The 15,682-nt window shown below is 33.7% G+C and overlaps 2 protein-coding genes across 2 annotated transcripts; one reads left to right on the forward strand and one right to left on the reverse strand.

Moving 5' to 3' along the window:
• Nucleotides 1-3,535: 3,535 nt before the first annotated feature.
• LOC133314171 (uncharacterized) lies at nt 3,536-7,539 on the forward strand. Its single transcript, XM_061515616.1, has 9 exons — nt 3,536-4,000; nt 4,334-4,485; nt 4,735-4,830; nt 4,921-4,983; nt 5,713-5,781; nt 6,063-6,165; nt 6,285-6,356; nt 6,996-7,084; nt 7,170-7,539. Exons 1-9 carry the CDS (start codon nt 3,706-3,708, stop codon nt 7,314-7,316), a joined length of 1,086 nt encoding a protein of 361 aa, XP_061371600.1. The 5' UTR covers nt 3,536-3,705; the 3' UTR covers nt 7,317-7,539.
• A 971-nt stretch (nt 7,540-8,510) lies between these two features.
• LOC133314180 (acetylornithine deacetylase) lies at nt 8,511-13,135 on the reverse strand. Its single transcript, XM_061515625.1, has 10 exons — nt 12,727-13,135; nt 12,408-12,652; nt 12,137-12,245; nt 9,992-10,130; nt 9,845-9,902; nt 9,740-9,757; nt 9,428-9,550; nt 9,081-9,234; nt 8,966-8,999; nt 8,511-8,879 (listed from the first exon to the last, which is right to left on the reverse strand). The coding sequence occupies exons 1-10, from the start codon at nt 13,057-13,059 to the stop codon at nt 8,776-8,778; spliced, it is 1,317 nt and encodes a 438-aa protein (XP_061371609.1). The 5' UTR covers nt 13,060-13,135; the 3' UTR covers nt 8,511-8,775.
• Nucleotides 13,136-15,682: the final 2,547 nt, after the last annotated feature.

Genomic DNA, 15,682 nt, shown 5'->3' on the forward strand with positions numbered 1-15,682 from the left:
TTTTTTTTTTAAGAAAAATAAGATAAAATGATTAAGAAATTAAATAAATAAATAAAGAGATTAATGTTTATTATATTATATGAGATAATTTTATTTCTTACATGTACATAAATTAGTGTAGGACTCATGTGGGTCGATGTGAGGAAAATAGAAAAAAAAAATATGGGCCAATATATTTTTATGTGTGTATGAAAGATAATTTTATCTCTTACAAGAAACATTAATCCCATAAATAAATCAAAATAAACTTGAAATTTTGAATTCTGTTTATTTTTTTCCCACATGTTGTTCAAATATCATCTATTTACTGTTTCTATTTCAACTTAAAAAAATAGAAATAGATAGAAAATAATTTTTTAATAATAAAAAAATTTATTCATTTGTGACAGCTTAATCATCCTAGGATTTTTTTCCCCCGCGATTTTGGTTGTAATAGCGCAAGCACTGTTGTCAAACCCGGCCCGACCCGGCCGGGTCGACCCAGAACTCGGTGAACCGGTCATCAGACCGGTTCGGGTTAAGCATTGGACCGGTCCTGCATCGACCCGGTCAAATCCGGTCAAAACCCGGACAAACCCGGTGACCCGTCGACCCGGTGACCCGGTCAGGTCATGCATTAAAAAAAAAAAATCAAAATTGTTTCATCTTATAAAAAAAATGTAAAACTCATTTTAACAATTTTTTATAATTTTATTTGTTAGTATACTCTTCTACAATGACCTCTTAGTTTTCAATACTAAAGTAATTTGTGGAATAATAAATTAGAGAATGTGACATATGTCATTTTAATGTAGTTGAATTTGAAAAATATGAGTTCAATGTCATTAAGAGGTATGTTTATGGAGATTCTGAGTTGCCATTTAAATTGACATAGTAATAGCATGCACTTTTATTTATTTATGCTTCATTTTTTAACTTATTTAATGAACCTTGTTTAATTTATTTTAGATATGGAAGATATAATTGAATTTATATGTTCATATTTATATATATTTTTATATATCTATATATATCCGGGTCAACCGGTCCGACCAGTGACCCACTGGTCCGACCAATGACCCAGTGACCCAGTACCCCGACCGGGTCGATGCCCGGGTCGGGTTTAACAACACTGAGCGCAAGTACTCGAACCCTGTTTAAAAAAATAAACAAGAATAATAATTAAAAAATTTAAATAATTGACTTTAGATCAATTTCAAAAATAAAATGTCAAGCAATTTTAGTTGAGACATTTGAGTTAACTATCTAAATACTAACAAAAAAGAGAGAGAGTTAACTCCCATCGCAACAGCTCATTAATTTGGCAACTCTCTTAAATTATTTTAGTTGGGACATTTTGATAACCCTAAAAATTTTAAAAAATAACTTTTTTATTGAGTTTGTACTTGTTTAAAAAAACAATTTGAAATTTGATTTTTACTATTAACAAACTAGAGGTTTACTTAATTACAACAGCTTGTTAACCTTACACATTTTATGGAAGGTCACATGAGCATGTGATATTTGGCGAACCAAACTTCACATGAGTATATTATACTAATAATATTGTCGAAAATCATCTTGTTTTAATAAAAAGGATTAATTAAATTGTGACATCTTGTTGATCGTATGACTTTACTTTTGGTTACCTGAGCTGCAATAACTTGATGATATAAAAATGAAGGTTTAATATTTGTATTTTTAAAGGATATAACTTGTGTCATTTTAGTAATTTTATATTATGTCTTATCGGTAAGACATAATTATAATACAAATTTTTTTCTCTTTTTCCTCAATCACATCGGCTAACGTTGAAAGTAATTTTTTTTTTTTCATATTATAATTATGTCTTACTGGTAAGACATAATGTAAAACTATTAAAAGGACACAAATTGTGTATTTTAAAAAGAAACATATTTTATCCTAAAAATAATAATAATTATATTCATGAATAGAATAACACAAACAAATTTTTTTTTTTTTTTTGATGAAAACAAAAACAAAACTTTATTATCACACCCTTTATGCTATGCATCATTTTACGCACGATAAAATTAGAATAACGAAATTCTTAGAATATTGTTTTTTTTTTTCTTTTCTTATTGTAAGCGGATAACATTTTCTAACATAATTTAAGGTGTAAAAAAAATATAATTTGCAATGTCCCTTGAATGCATTCTTGGGGAGGGGGCTGAACCTTTAGGCATCACTGATTCCCGCACTCCGGATTAGTCCCATAGCCGGCTCAAAGAGTCGAAGCTCGTGGGGATACCAGATGGAGCCAACTCGCCTCAAAGAGGTAATTAGGGTTGGGTAACTCAAAAAAAAAAAAGTTATTTTTAGTTTAATACTTATATTAGGTAAACAATTAAATACAATACAATTTTATTTAAGAAAAAAATGTGTGTCATTTTAAAGGATGTAAAGTTGTGTCATTCTAAGAAAGAGAAAGAAATAGATAAAGGAGGAGAGAGAATTGACAAAAAAAAGTAAAGGTGGAGATGAGTGGATCCCACTTTTTTGTGAGAGTAAAATAACATAAGTTGTGTCATTTAAAAAGATAAATACTTTTTCTTTTATTTAAACTATGTCATACCTTTTTCTTTATTAAATCGAACGCAACTCAAGCCTTGTATGGAATCAAGAGAAATTAAGATAGCAGTGTTGATATCTCAGCTTGGAAGACATACATTAACTATTTTTTATTTTTTTGGTAAATAAGACGTACAATAATTAAACTGTGTCTGTGATGGTTGAGTGTTACACGTGTAATCAGCACCAACTCTACTTTAAAATCAGCGTATTAATTAATGAAATATAACTAAAAATTAAATAACACGCGTATCGCGACCCCACGGTCGAATATGTTTTGAAGCAATATTTATTCACGGCCGTATTTATACCAGAAAAAAAAAAATTCTCTCATTTAGAGTCTCAAACGAAACTATTCTTACGAATCTCTGAATTAAGCAAGAAATTGTATTTTTTTTTAACTATTTCAATTGATTCATTGTGATTAATTTAATTCGGGACGGATTCAGAATTAAAATTTTAAATTTCTCTCTATAAACATAAATTACCTTGACAATGTTAAAAAAAATGACATGCACTAAATATGTAGATAATTAAAAATAAATAAATTTTTAGCAATTGCGGAGAATAAAAATTATTATTTTACAACTATCAAGTATGTGAATTAATTAGCATAAAATTTTCTGAATCTTAAAAAAAAAATTAGTCTACTTAAAAGCACTGAAGAAATTTTTGAAAACTTAATTAAGTATTATTGGAGAAAAAAAATTCTTATTTCACACTATTAAATACATAACTAGGTGAGTTATGTGAAGTATTAATAGATCTTATTAGTTATTTCTAACTGTGTTTTTTAATATAAGTGAGAGGTTGTACTTGTTCCTTGAACAGAAAAAGTATCTCTTTATTAAGGAAATTCCGAGAACAAGAAAGTTGCCAACGTTATCTCCACATGTCAGATAATGAATGGTTGTTGGGATATTCTCATCAATCCTAAGTATCCTTCCTAGTTGACTCCTCTACCTTTGAAATTGTACCTCAATCTCTACCTTCACCTTCACCTTCACCTTCACCTGCGAGAGAGTTGAGATATTTGGGATCAACGTTTGTTCCAACCCAAATATGAAGAACACGAACACTGAATCCACTTCTGCTTCTCTTTACTAGTTCTGAACAATTTAGTTCCTGTGGTGAATGGAGCTCTCTCTAACACTGACCCTCAACCCTTCAACTTCATCGCTTCCAGCTCACTGCTCCAAGCTATGTGATTTTCAGCCAAGGAAGAAGAGGGTTCCTTTCTTTGATGCTCCTAGACTTTCAGTTCGATGCGCTAAGGCTTCAGTTGAACGAACCGGTGACGAAGGGGACACTCGAACCGGGTTCACCACCCCTGCCGTTGAGGTCACCACATTCAACCGCAGTTTCAACGACGCTGACTTCCCCGTCTGGGAAAAGATTGGTGCTGTTGTCAGACTCAGCTATGGCATCGGTGAGATGAGATGACACTAACTTTTCAATTCCAAAAGCTTCTCTCTCTCTCTCTCTCTCTCTTCTTTAATTGAAGTGAAGAATTGCTTTGTTGGAGTTAATGATGAAGGTTGTTTATTTTTTGTTCAATAAAGGAAGTAAAAGTGTCTGCTTTAGGAATGAAGGCCTTTTGCTCTGTTGCCGAAAAAGAGAACAAAAGAAACAAAAAGTGTTTCCTTTTAAATCGGATTAATGTTTTTCCCACTTGGGTAAATGGAAAATTTAGATTTTATTTATTATTGTATGTTGTAATTTGCTTTTCCCAGCATATCTTTTTATAAATTGCCTGTTTCAGGGATTTACGGTGCCATGGCTGTTGCGGGGAGTTTTATATGTTCGATCACGGGAATTGACTCTCTGGGGGGTTTTCATCTATCATTAGATGCCATAATGGAAGGGCTTGGATATGCAGCTCCTCCAATTATGGCCCTTTTGTTTATACTTGATGTAAGTTCGTTCATTCATTTATGATCGTGATGATAATAATGTTGTGTTCTTTTACTTGTATTTCAAATTATTTGAATTTCCATATTTTGGTCCAATTGGAAATGCTTCGCATCTTTACTTGTTAGGAAAATTTGCAACAAAGGGAAAACTTGTGGGTTTCCTTTCCGTGCTTGAATTTTGAGCCTTCATCAACAACAACTTTTCTTTTTGTAGAACTTTAAATTAATTAACTGATATGGTTATTTATAGGATGAAGTCGTGAAGCTATCACCCCATGCCCGTGCAATCAGAGATGTAGAAGATGAAGAACTGTGGAGTTTTTTCTATGGGATGTCCCCTTGGCAGGTAATTTGATAAATTACTTGCTTTGACATACCGAATTATCTTTGGTCCAGTGCTACGATGAAGAACGATTTAACTGATTTTACCTTACAGTTTGTGCTGATGGTTGCTGCAAGTTCAGTGGGAGAGGAGCTCTTCTACAGGGCTGCTGTTCAGGTTTGTTTAGGAGCTTCTGTGCCTGGTTTTCACTGTATCTGCCAAGAGATGTCTGTGAAATAATTTTTGAATAAGCGTTAAAATTGGGAACAATGATACATAAATTTTGGGTTTGAGCCATCTATAAGGAATAATTTTGAATAAATATGTTGATTCTTTTCAGATGAATTAGATGTCATAATGTCTAACGTGCAAAAACTTGATAACTGCTAAAAATATGCTGCACAGTTCACCTAGTGTAGGTTTATTTTAATTTTGAAGATAGTAGTATAATACCATGTGAATAGTTTTGAGTTCTATAAAATCTTCCATCTCTAAACTCGTTCTATAGTTCACTGATTTTTCAGAAATTTTGATTTAAAAAAACTAGCTATATTGACCAATCAAATTTCACAGCATGTGGCCAGCCCACTTCTCTGAAGAATGTAATATTAGAAGTCATTGCTTGCATTGCTTTGATTTTTTCTTCTTAACGATAATTCGGAAGGGAGAAAAACCTTGCTTTTCTTTTCTGTTTTCCTCCTCCCATTATCTGTATCTCAAGATTGATGAAAGAATTACACTTTGCTGGGTTTGGTCCAAACTTGTTCAGAAGATGAATATTAAGAGTTTAATGATGAAGAAGACTTCATAATGAAAATGAAATAAGAAAATTGTAGGCTTAATAAACTTATTCTCAGCATAGAATAGAATATCTGAGCTTAATAATTTATTATTGCAATTCTACAGGGGGCATTGGCTGATATATTTTTAAGAGGCAGTAATCTTATAACAGATGCTCAAGGAATGGCGTCTTTGGTATGTCTGCTATTTTTTTAGTTGTTCCTCCTTATGTTAGAAGGGTGAGCTTTGGTGCAATGGTAACATTGTTGCTTTGTGACATGGAGGCCATGGATTTTAGTCGCGGAAACAGCCTCTCTGCTCTCGCAGTTAAGGCTGTGTACAATTGACCCTCTCCAAACCCCACAATGATGGGAACTCCATGCAATGGGCCACCCTTTTATTCCTTTTTATGTTACAAGTATTCAAAGCTAAAAGTTTTGTTCAAGTGACTAACTTATATATATGGTAAAATGTAGACAGGGGTATTGCCTCCATTTGTTCCATTTGCTCAGGCATTTGCAGCTGTACTTACAGCTGTCCTTACTGGTTCTCTCTATTATGTGGCTGCCTCTCCTAAAGGTTACTTTTATTATTTCCCTTTTTACATTTTCCCTTTCCTGTTACTTATTTTTCCTACTTTGTTCTCATTAATGATCGCTTCTCCTAAGGGTTCTCTCTTTTTTCTCTTTCTCTTTCAGATCCTACTTATGTTGTTGCACCTGTTTTACAGTCTCGCTCTGGTCGGCAAGATTTGAAAAAACTGTTTGAAGGTTCATTTCTTTTCTCCTATAGCTGAATATTAAAATTAATTCATATCTTTCTTATGTGTAAACATTCTAGAGGAGTGAGTTATAATTCTTCACAAACAGAATTATATCATTCATACAATTAAAGTTGCAAGTTATGGTGTTTGTTTCTTGTTTTCTTGAACATAATTTTTCATCTTTTTTCTAAACAGAAGATTTGGGGCTAATTTCGAGTTATCAATTTACTAATGATGTTGGGTTTGATCATGTGAATGTCTTGGAAGAAAATCATGGAATAAATCAAGATTGTTTATACTTCTTTTTAAGGAAAAAAAGAAGCTCTTTTAATTAAAAACATGTTTAGTTTGTTTTAATAATAATTGGATAAGTTTTTCAAAAAATAGTAAAAAAAGAAAAATGTTCTAGTGCTTTTTTGATAAACTAAAAATAGTAACTTCTGAAAAAAATATTTTAAAAATAAATTATATCATAAAAGCACTTTTTTGAATGCTTAAACAAAAAAATTAACACCAATTTCTATTTCTGACATGAATTAGTTGGTTGTGAAGATATTTAAAAATGGTTCAGAAGTGAAAAATCTTTCTTGTGCATTTTCTACGTATGATGTCTTAATCTCATACATTGTCTATTTTCGGTGTGCAGCCTGGTATGAGAAACGGCAAATGAGAAAAATCTATTCCCCACTTCTGGAAGGACTGCTGGCTCTCTACCTAGGTTTCGAGTGGATCCAGGTACTTTAACTTCACAATTTTTTTTTTTTTAAATTATTTGGTAGTTTGTCTAAGATTTCATGTGTTTTTGTTTGGAATGTGACAGACAAATAATATTCTTGCCCCCATTATCACGCATGGCATATACTCTACCGTTATTTTGGGACATGGCCTTTGGAAGATACATGACCACCGCCGTAGACTACGTCAAAGAATCCAACAGCTCAAATCAGAAGAAAAAGACTCCAAGTAGATCTTGAAATGCCCACCATGACTTTTTTCGGTGCCAAAATTGTATATGCATTAGAGTTGTTAATTATGTAAATAGAAGACATGTTTACTTATGTTAGTTAGATGAGGTCTCGTACATACACAATACTCGGGTTTTGATTACAGAATTTTCAAACCAAGAGTTATTTAAGTGTTTTTTCTAATAAAGTGGGATATCCAATAGTGGGGTTGATTTAATGTTTGCATATATGTTGTTCCATACTTCCATTTACAATCTTGGCCTAATTTTAGGGTTAAGGTTAATGAATCTCCTATTGAGGAAAAAAAAAAATACTCTATACACTGAGTAAGAAAAAAAAATAAAAAACATGGTTTTTTATGGGTCCACGGGTGGTGAGTGGTGACAATGCTTTCTTAAAAACATTACCCTTGAAATATTCAACTGGACGTCAGTAAGCACAGGTAAGTGGAGAGTCAAAGGATGGGAAAGGAAAGATAAAGTGAAAGGAAATTAAAGAAAGGACGTTAATTTTCACTGGAAAAAATAGTGCTTTTCAACGGAGAAATTTATGGCTAATAAACAAGGATTTTATGCTTCTTATCAATGTTTTAAAACCCGACTCGGACCGTCCGGGTCGACCCGGGACTCGGTGATCCGGTCTGAGCAGATAATTAGACCGGTTATGTAGTCAATCCAGATTGGACCGGTTGACCCGGTCAAAATCTGACGACCCGGTTGACTCGGGTTAAACCGATTTTTCCTTCTTTTTTTGATAAATTTTTTTTTTATTGATAAGAACTCTTGAATTAAATCATATTCATATCTTATGATGAATATTATTAAAAGTAAGGTGAAAATAATAAAATATTTTAGATTAGTATAATTCATTTATGTAATTTAGTTACATCTTATAATGATCTCATGAAGTTAAGTGGTGATAAACACTTATGGTCTCATGATCTCATCTCAACGGTCTAGAATTAGAAGTTTAGAAGTATATAATATTTGTTATCATTGAAAATCAATTTATTTTTTGAAGCTCATAGATAGTTTTCTTATGTGAATTTTTATTAATAAGTAATATTTTTATATTTTTAATATGTGAACAGTAAAACCGATTGAACCAGTGACTCAGTACCTCGACTAATTCGATAACCAGTCCGAGTTTTAAGCTGCACCAATGCACCAAACAGTAATTTTACAAGGATATGGGAACCACAAATTTTCTTTTTATTTTTTCTCATTTCACTTTCTCTCTCTTTTTTATTGTCGCGGCTGTAAAGTTATTGCTTGGTACAGCAACATAAGTATAAAACCCGATAAACAAACTAGCTTCGCCCATCATATTGTAAAAAGAAAAGTCACTGACACCGAACTAATCCTTCATGCAATTTAACAGCTAAATTATATTGATCTCAGCAAGAATTTCTTCATAACCCAAGAGACGGTAGTATAAGTATTATTAGTTCCCCTGCTATTCTCAATCTTCCAATTGAGAGATGATGCTCGCGAACACCCGATATCCTTGGGACATATCTGTGAAAAGGCAGTACTCATTCTTGGCATGGTAAGTTGCCATTAAACCTGGACATAACGTGAAAAGAAATGAGTAAGTACTTTTATTACTTTCAAATTCAATTCGCATAAATTTATTCTTAGGTAGGTCATACCATAGCCAGAAGTTTGAACATCAAAACCTTCATCCTATGACACAGAAAGAGGGGTTAGGTAAGGAATGTTGGTAATACAAAGGCTTTTCATGGAACAATGAGAATATATTTTCACCTGTAGTTCCCGAATGAGAGGCAAACTCCCAGTAATTGAGTAAGGCTTTACATGCCCAACTACTTCCTCAGTTGCTTTGCATAAAACATGGAAACCTCTAGAATTAAGATCACAAGCAACTCCAGACATTGCCTCATCAAAAGTTATAGTAAGGCTGTAAAACAGAGAGTCAGGGAACCCTAACTGGTTACAGATAATCTATATTTAAAAATTTGACCCAATCAAAGGAATCAAAATAAAATATCAAGTGATTAAATAATATTAAATAAAAAGACCAAAAATTTAGAGTTGAACTCTTAAGCTGAGCAGATTTCTTTGCTTATAAAGGAAGGATAGACAAGTCCCACCTTCCCCTTAAGTTTTCATCAGGTAGTACAAATTTTGAAACTGGACCCCGTGATTCTAGCTTCTGTATATTGTCATTAATATCGTCCACATATTCTTGTAGCTTCTTCACTACATCCTTCACACTGAACAAAGTATTAGAGCATTGGACATGAATATTCATAAAATACTTGAAATCTCTAAACTCTCGTATGTTTGCTCCACTGAGTAAAGAACTACTTTGCAATAGCAATAAGCTAGTAAAATAAAGAACAAAAATTGAACCCAAAGCTACCAAAAGACTAAATTTGGCCATACTGTAAGATGTAGCTTACTTGTAGAATGGAGTTAACCTGCAACAAACAAACAGAGAAAAGATATCTGTAATGCCACACCATTCCTAACAAATGCCTTGAGTAATTCTAAGGAGGAGAATAAACCTGACATCCCCTGAAATAGTACATTCCCCTGGAATTTGGTTGATTCCACCCCCAGGATCTGCAGTAGAAAATATAATTATGAAAATTGACCCTTTTTTTGTTAATTAAAAAGAAGTATGAAATAGTTACTTGAGGCCCAAAACTTACAACTCCATTGGGTTGGTTTCATGGTCGAAGGGGTCGCAAACCCATAAACCTCCTCCTGAGGATGAGGTGGGAAGTCTCTGTAAAATCGCGACTGTATTTCCTTTAGAGCGTCCATGGCTAGCTCCAGCGGATTTATAGCCTACAAGAAACCAGTTAAAAGAAGTTTACAACTACAATACTTACAAAAATATGCATTGATTGCAACGCTATTATTCCTCAACTCTATAAACTTAATATCATTATCTGTTTGGATACTTCGTCAAGTTCTCAAGCAGCAGAGCCAAGCCAAAGAAAAAAAAAATTAGAGAATTCACATTTCTTTTATATCTGAAAGAATATTTCAACAATTACAGTCTTCTTCGATAATTCACAGAATGAAGCACAGATGCAGTCTAAGCTATTTTCTTCTCCCTAATTTTGTCATCAAGGATATGCTTGATAGAGAAGGTGTAAAATTGGGAGGGAAAATGGAGTACATTGGAAATATTAAAATTTTCACTCACTGTTGCTAGGTACAGTAGAAATTAGGTAGAAGTAGAATATCATTTGTACCTACCAAATATTGTTGGGGTGGAGTGAAAGAGTTGCAATCCACTTAAGATGGTCCCACATTTTAGTAATAATATGTATAAAATATTCATACGTAAATTTTACCCCCCAAGTTTCTCCTTCGGTTGCCTATTTCCAGCTCAACTAAGCATACCCTAAATTTCTGCAAATAAAAACAATTTATAGGCTTTATGAAGCCTATGTTATAACTCTATTAGACGTTAACTATCCTACACATATTATTAATCCAAACACATCTTAAACTAGCCGAAATACCCTGACACCAATTATAAACCAACCAAAACTTTTGTTCCCAGCATGCAGGTCATAGCCTAAACAAGCTACACATCTTAAACTAGCTTGAATACCTTGCTACGCAAAACATTTATACTATCAAAGGTTTACTTGTTCTGACCTGGTGGAAAATAAAAGACATTCAAATCCCTAGTTATTCCATGACTAACTTCTATCCCAACCCGGCAATGGCTAGATTCCTCTTATTCGTATAAGTAAAAACTTGCTTTAAAATATCTAACCGCAGCATATCTGATGCTGGTTTGGCCTTTTCTTGTTCAGATGACTCAATTTAATTTTAAAATAACCAAACCATGTCATAATCCATATAACAAATTAGTATACTGCATTTAACTACCATAGTTCCCAGTTTCCCTGGGACAGGACATAGACAGATCCTTCAGGTTAACCAAGTGGATATTATCAGTATGCATAACTGTCAAGCTGAAACTAATTTGAGCGCTAGCATTTGCATGACTGAATTGTTATCAAATTACTCAAACCATAAAATAAAAAAAACCAAAAAAATTATATAATTTGAGTAATGTGAATTATAAACAAGTTTGCTACGATTGTTTCCAAAGTAAAATGTTGAACAATCGTAGCAAACTTGAAGTTAGTAAAATTATATAGGATATGGTTTGAGTAATGTGAGTAGTATCAAATTACTCACACCATATCCTATATAATTTTACTAACTTCAAGTTTGCTACGATTGTTCAACATTTTACTTTGGAAACACTTACTTTATTTGACATTCGCTTGCCTTCAGAGCTAAAGCATTGCATTCTTCTCATAGGTTGCATTCACATGGCATACCTTTATATGAGAAAAAGAAGATTTCAACTTTTGTTTTTTGTTTCAAATGTTTATGGATCTTTCAATGTAAACCAATTTTAGGGCAGGAGGTTGAGATGAACATCTTTCAATCTTTCCCCCCAAAACTTACATGGGTCGATCAATTCCTTTTTCAAATCCTGCCGCAGCTGCGCGGGCTCTTCCCGCGTGCCATAAATGACCTACGAATAAGAAGGAATGAATCATCCTTTCCACGGAGGTAAATATGTGCCCGCTAGGTAAGAGGATAGCATTATATTTGTTCCATTATATTTGTTCACGGACATACTATAGGCTCTCAGATAATAGGACTGACAACTATGTCACTGTTACGCTATGTTTTCATCATAGTGAAAACATCATTATATGAAAAACTGAAAAAACATCCTACAGCGGAGCTATTATGTCTGAGCCTTAACAGTCCAGAATATGATTCAAAATCAAGACAATAATACAAGAGCATACTTTATGAGCTAATCCACTGTGAAAGAGCTTCCCTGTGACATGAAGTTTCCAAGGTATCATACCACCAGTGCCTACACAAGGTTGTTTATCAGCCGTGTCGATCCAAAACCTAAGCAGAAATTGCAAAATATTAAAACTTGCAAAATATATTATAATTGGAATAGAAATTTCTACTAAAATGAATAAAAACAAAGTTTTGCACAGTTATTTACATACCCCCTTTTTTTTATAATTTAAAAATGCAATAGATAATGAGATAATAATCACTTACAGGGGACCTTCCTTTAGCTTGTTGAGAAGGCCATGTTTGACAAGTGCATCTACACCAACTCCAGTTATTGCAGAATTCTCTTCATTGGCTATAAAAACAGCAATAACAGTTGATTTCAAATTTGGCTTGGTTTCCCCAAGCTTCCTCATGAGTTGTGTGACAAGGGCGACATGTCCCAAACAATCAGTGGTTCCACGACCCCTAAGTTTATCACCATCAATGCTCAAAGTAAACGGATCAAAATCCTGCATTGCCCGAAATTCATTAACATCAAAATCGATGCGAATGGTAAAATGAAAAATCAGAGATAAATAGATACCCAATCGTTGGGGTTGGCAGTGACGACATCCATGTGGCACCCAACAAAAGAAAGGATTTTGCCGGGTACGGTTCCAGGGTACTCAACGATGAGGTTGCCTCTGCCGGAGATATAGGTGACATGGTTGAGAAGCAAGGGACCGCCGCCGGTGGTGGTGCTGAAGGGAAGGAGTGCGTCCAACACGTGCCTCACCACCCTGTCCTCTTCCGGAATAAGCTCCGGCGGGTTGTTCTGCACGTGTTTTGATTCCCCAATCAGCTTCGAGAGAAGGGACACGAACGAATCCCTCTCCAAACCCCCTAATGTTTCTAACAATTTTTTCGTCGCAGCCATGGAAATTCCAAACCCTTTGTCTCCCTCTTCCCGTTCCTCTTGCTGTTACTGTTACTGTTACTGTTACAGGTTGAGTTTCAGTTGACTCTCTTTCTCTCTCTCTCTTGGGCTGTCGAGGAAGCCCAACTCTAAACTGGCCAGACTGAATTTAGCTTGGGATAGTAAAGTGAAGGTTCATTCAAGCCCACATATTTATCTATTCCGATCCTCAGTTAACATGGAATAAATTTCTTTCTTTTTTTATACATGGAAGGGCCTAAGGCCCCTCGTGGAATAATTTTTATTAAAATAAATAATAATTTTTACTAATACAGTTGAACTTTGAACATTGGTGTGTAGGGTCAGCAAAACGGGCTCGGCCTGCCCCGCTTGCCAAACGAGGTAGGAACGGGTTGAGTTTTATAACTCATTCTTAAAAACAAGGTGGGTTGACTCATTTTTTAATGGGTTAATGGTTGGGCGAGGCAGCCATGCAAGTTAGTGTAAAATAGGTTCAAGACAACAAACCAACTCGCCCCGCCCCGTCAAATGGGATGGGATGGGCCGTATTTTTTAGCCAATTTTCAAAAACAATGTGGGTAGGCTAATTCATTTTTTGGCGAGTTGATGGCGGACCCGTTCTGCCCTACTCGCCATCTCTAGGGGCGAGTGGTGTATCCGGGAGGGACTTATGTTATGTCTTCCTTAACCAACCCAAAAATTGTCACAAAATTATTAGAAAATAAAATAAAAATTGTCACAAAATACTTACGATTAAATAATAATAAATAAATAAAAAATCATGTACGCACCAATATACAAATACATCTTCCAAATTTCACAGAATATTTTTTTCTTGTATTAATAAAAAAAACCTTGGAACAACCGTAAAATTATTTATTGTGGCTAGGAAATTGTGAGTTTAGGTTTGGAAAATATTTTCTTTATTAAATTACAATTGATTCTCACCATTATTCCTATTCTCTGCAGAGAAAAATCAATTGATATATACACAAATGTTACAATAGTTAATTTATTATTCTATTTTTGAATATTTTTTAACTTCTAATTTAATATTTTTTATAATAAAATTTTGTAATTTAATAGACTTTTCACTTTTTGGTGAAAGACTAGAATTTTCATGATTCTTTTTAGTTAAGTTATTATGTAAATTTGAATTTGATAGATAACCAAAACCAATGTGATAATAAAAATGGAAAAAGACAAAGTGCGGGAATTGTCATGTTCAGAATCCGAGGGAGCAAAAATATCAATGAATGTTAAATGTCTATGTATGTGTGTGGGGGAAGTGTCACTGTTAAGAACAGTCAATTGTTTAGAAGGAAGGGAAAGGAAAAGAGACAGGGATCCATGCAGATAAGGATAAGAGAAAGGCAATGATTACTGAATAGCAAGCGACTGGGTATCCGAGCCCACGCACTGATCACGACTATACCTCAATCCCACTTCCCAGACGCTTTCGCTTTTAACAACCGCCCCAGTAAAAAGGACTATTCCCATTAAAACCTTTTTCTAATAACTAAAATTTATATTGCTATTCTGTCTTTCTATCTGTTAACTTAAGACAATGATTCTGTTTCAAATTCATATTATTCACCCCCTCTCAGGTCCTAAATAATTATATTGTTAACGAACTGCTTGCATAGTACATTATTCAGAGTAGTAATGTAATGTAATCTTCTAGCCTTCATTTATTTCTTTTTCATCAGAATCATTGTAACTATCTATATTTAGGTTCATTCCCTAAAAAGTATTCCCTAAAGAAAGGCGTACACATGTGGAGGAGATGTAAGAAGCACTGGACACTGAATTCATGGTTGTGAGATTTCTGAACATCTATATCAGTCACAGAAAAGAGAGAGAGAGAGAGGGAAGAAGCAGAACTTGAGAATCTGTGTGAATAATAAGAGAGACGGGGATGAATGGTAATAGAGGTAATAACTAGAGGAGGGGACCAAGGACAGAGCACATTAGAAGTGTGTGCTGCCAATGAAGTAGTGATGCAGAGCCCATAAATATATGTGCTCCTCTTAGCTGGCCGTCCTGTCCTCCTATGGTTTTCGTGGGGTCTGCGACAGAGTAACGTTTAATTAGAGCTGTTGCTCTCGTGTACTATGAATTCCTATACCGTATAATATTTTTTTATCATCTACTATTCAAGTTATAATTATTACTAGAATACATATTATTTACTCCTGTAAGATTACAGAATTAGCTGAAAGCTATATTATTGTTTATATGGAAGATGAGGATCGATTCTGTCGTATTAAAAATGAAAAATTATTTTCTCAGGAGATAGTTTTATTATGCTTTGAGACATCAAAATTCGTCATATTTATTTTTGTGCTTTTTTCTTTTATTTTAAGAAAAAAATGTGTCTTTTTAAGGAATATAACTTTGTTTCATTTAGATCTTAACCGTTGATTTTCGTCAATCAACGGTTAGAATTTATTGGATTTTATTGTGAATTATTAATTAATTAGTAAGTTTGACCCAATAAACCTTAATCATTGATTGACTGAAATCAATAATTATAATCTAAAATGACACAAAATTATATTCTTTAAAAAGACAAATATTTTTCTCTTATTTTAATAAATAGTGGGTCTCTATAGCATGAGAT

The sequence above is a fragment of the Gastrolobium bilobum genome, unplaced genomic scaffold, assembly GCF_033153095.1.
Source record: "Gastrolobium bilobum isolate Gb01-03AN ecotype WA unplaced genomic scaffold, APGP_CSIRO_Gbil_v1 utg14319, whole genome shotgun sequence".
In the NCBI taxonomy this organism is placed as follows: Eukaryota; Viridiplantae; Streptophyta; class Magnoliopsida; order Fabales; family Fabaceae; genus Gastrolobium; species Gastrolobium bilobum.

Bases quoted from the DNA above. Each gene is read 5' to 3' on its own strand.
- LOC133314171 (XM_061515616.1), top strand. From the start codon at position 3,706: ATGGAGCTCTCTCTAACACTGACCCTCAACCCTTCAACTTCATCGCTT. The intron at 4,984-5,712 runs GTTTGTTTAGGA...GCAATTCTACAG, and splicing joins TCTACAGGGCTGCTGTTCAG to GGGGCATTGGCTGATATATT. The intron at 6,357-6,995 runs GTTCATTTCTTT...TTCGGTGTGCAG, and splicing joins TTTGAAAAAACTGTTTGAAG to CCTGGTATGAGAAACGGCAA.
- LOC133314180 (XM_061515625.1), bottom strand. From the start codon at position 13,059: ATGGCTGCGACGAAAAAATTGTTAGAAACATTAGGGGGTTTGGAGAGG. The intron at 9,903-9,991 runs GTAAGTTTTGGG...TTTCTACTGCAG, and splicing joins GAAACCAACCCAATGGAGTT to ATCCTGGGGGTGGAATCAAC. The intron at 8,880-8,965 runs GTATGACCTACC...CGTTATGTCCAG, and splicing joins TGTTCAAACTTCTGGCTATG to GTTTAATGGCAACTTACCAT.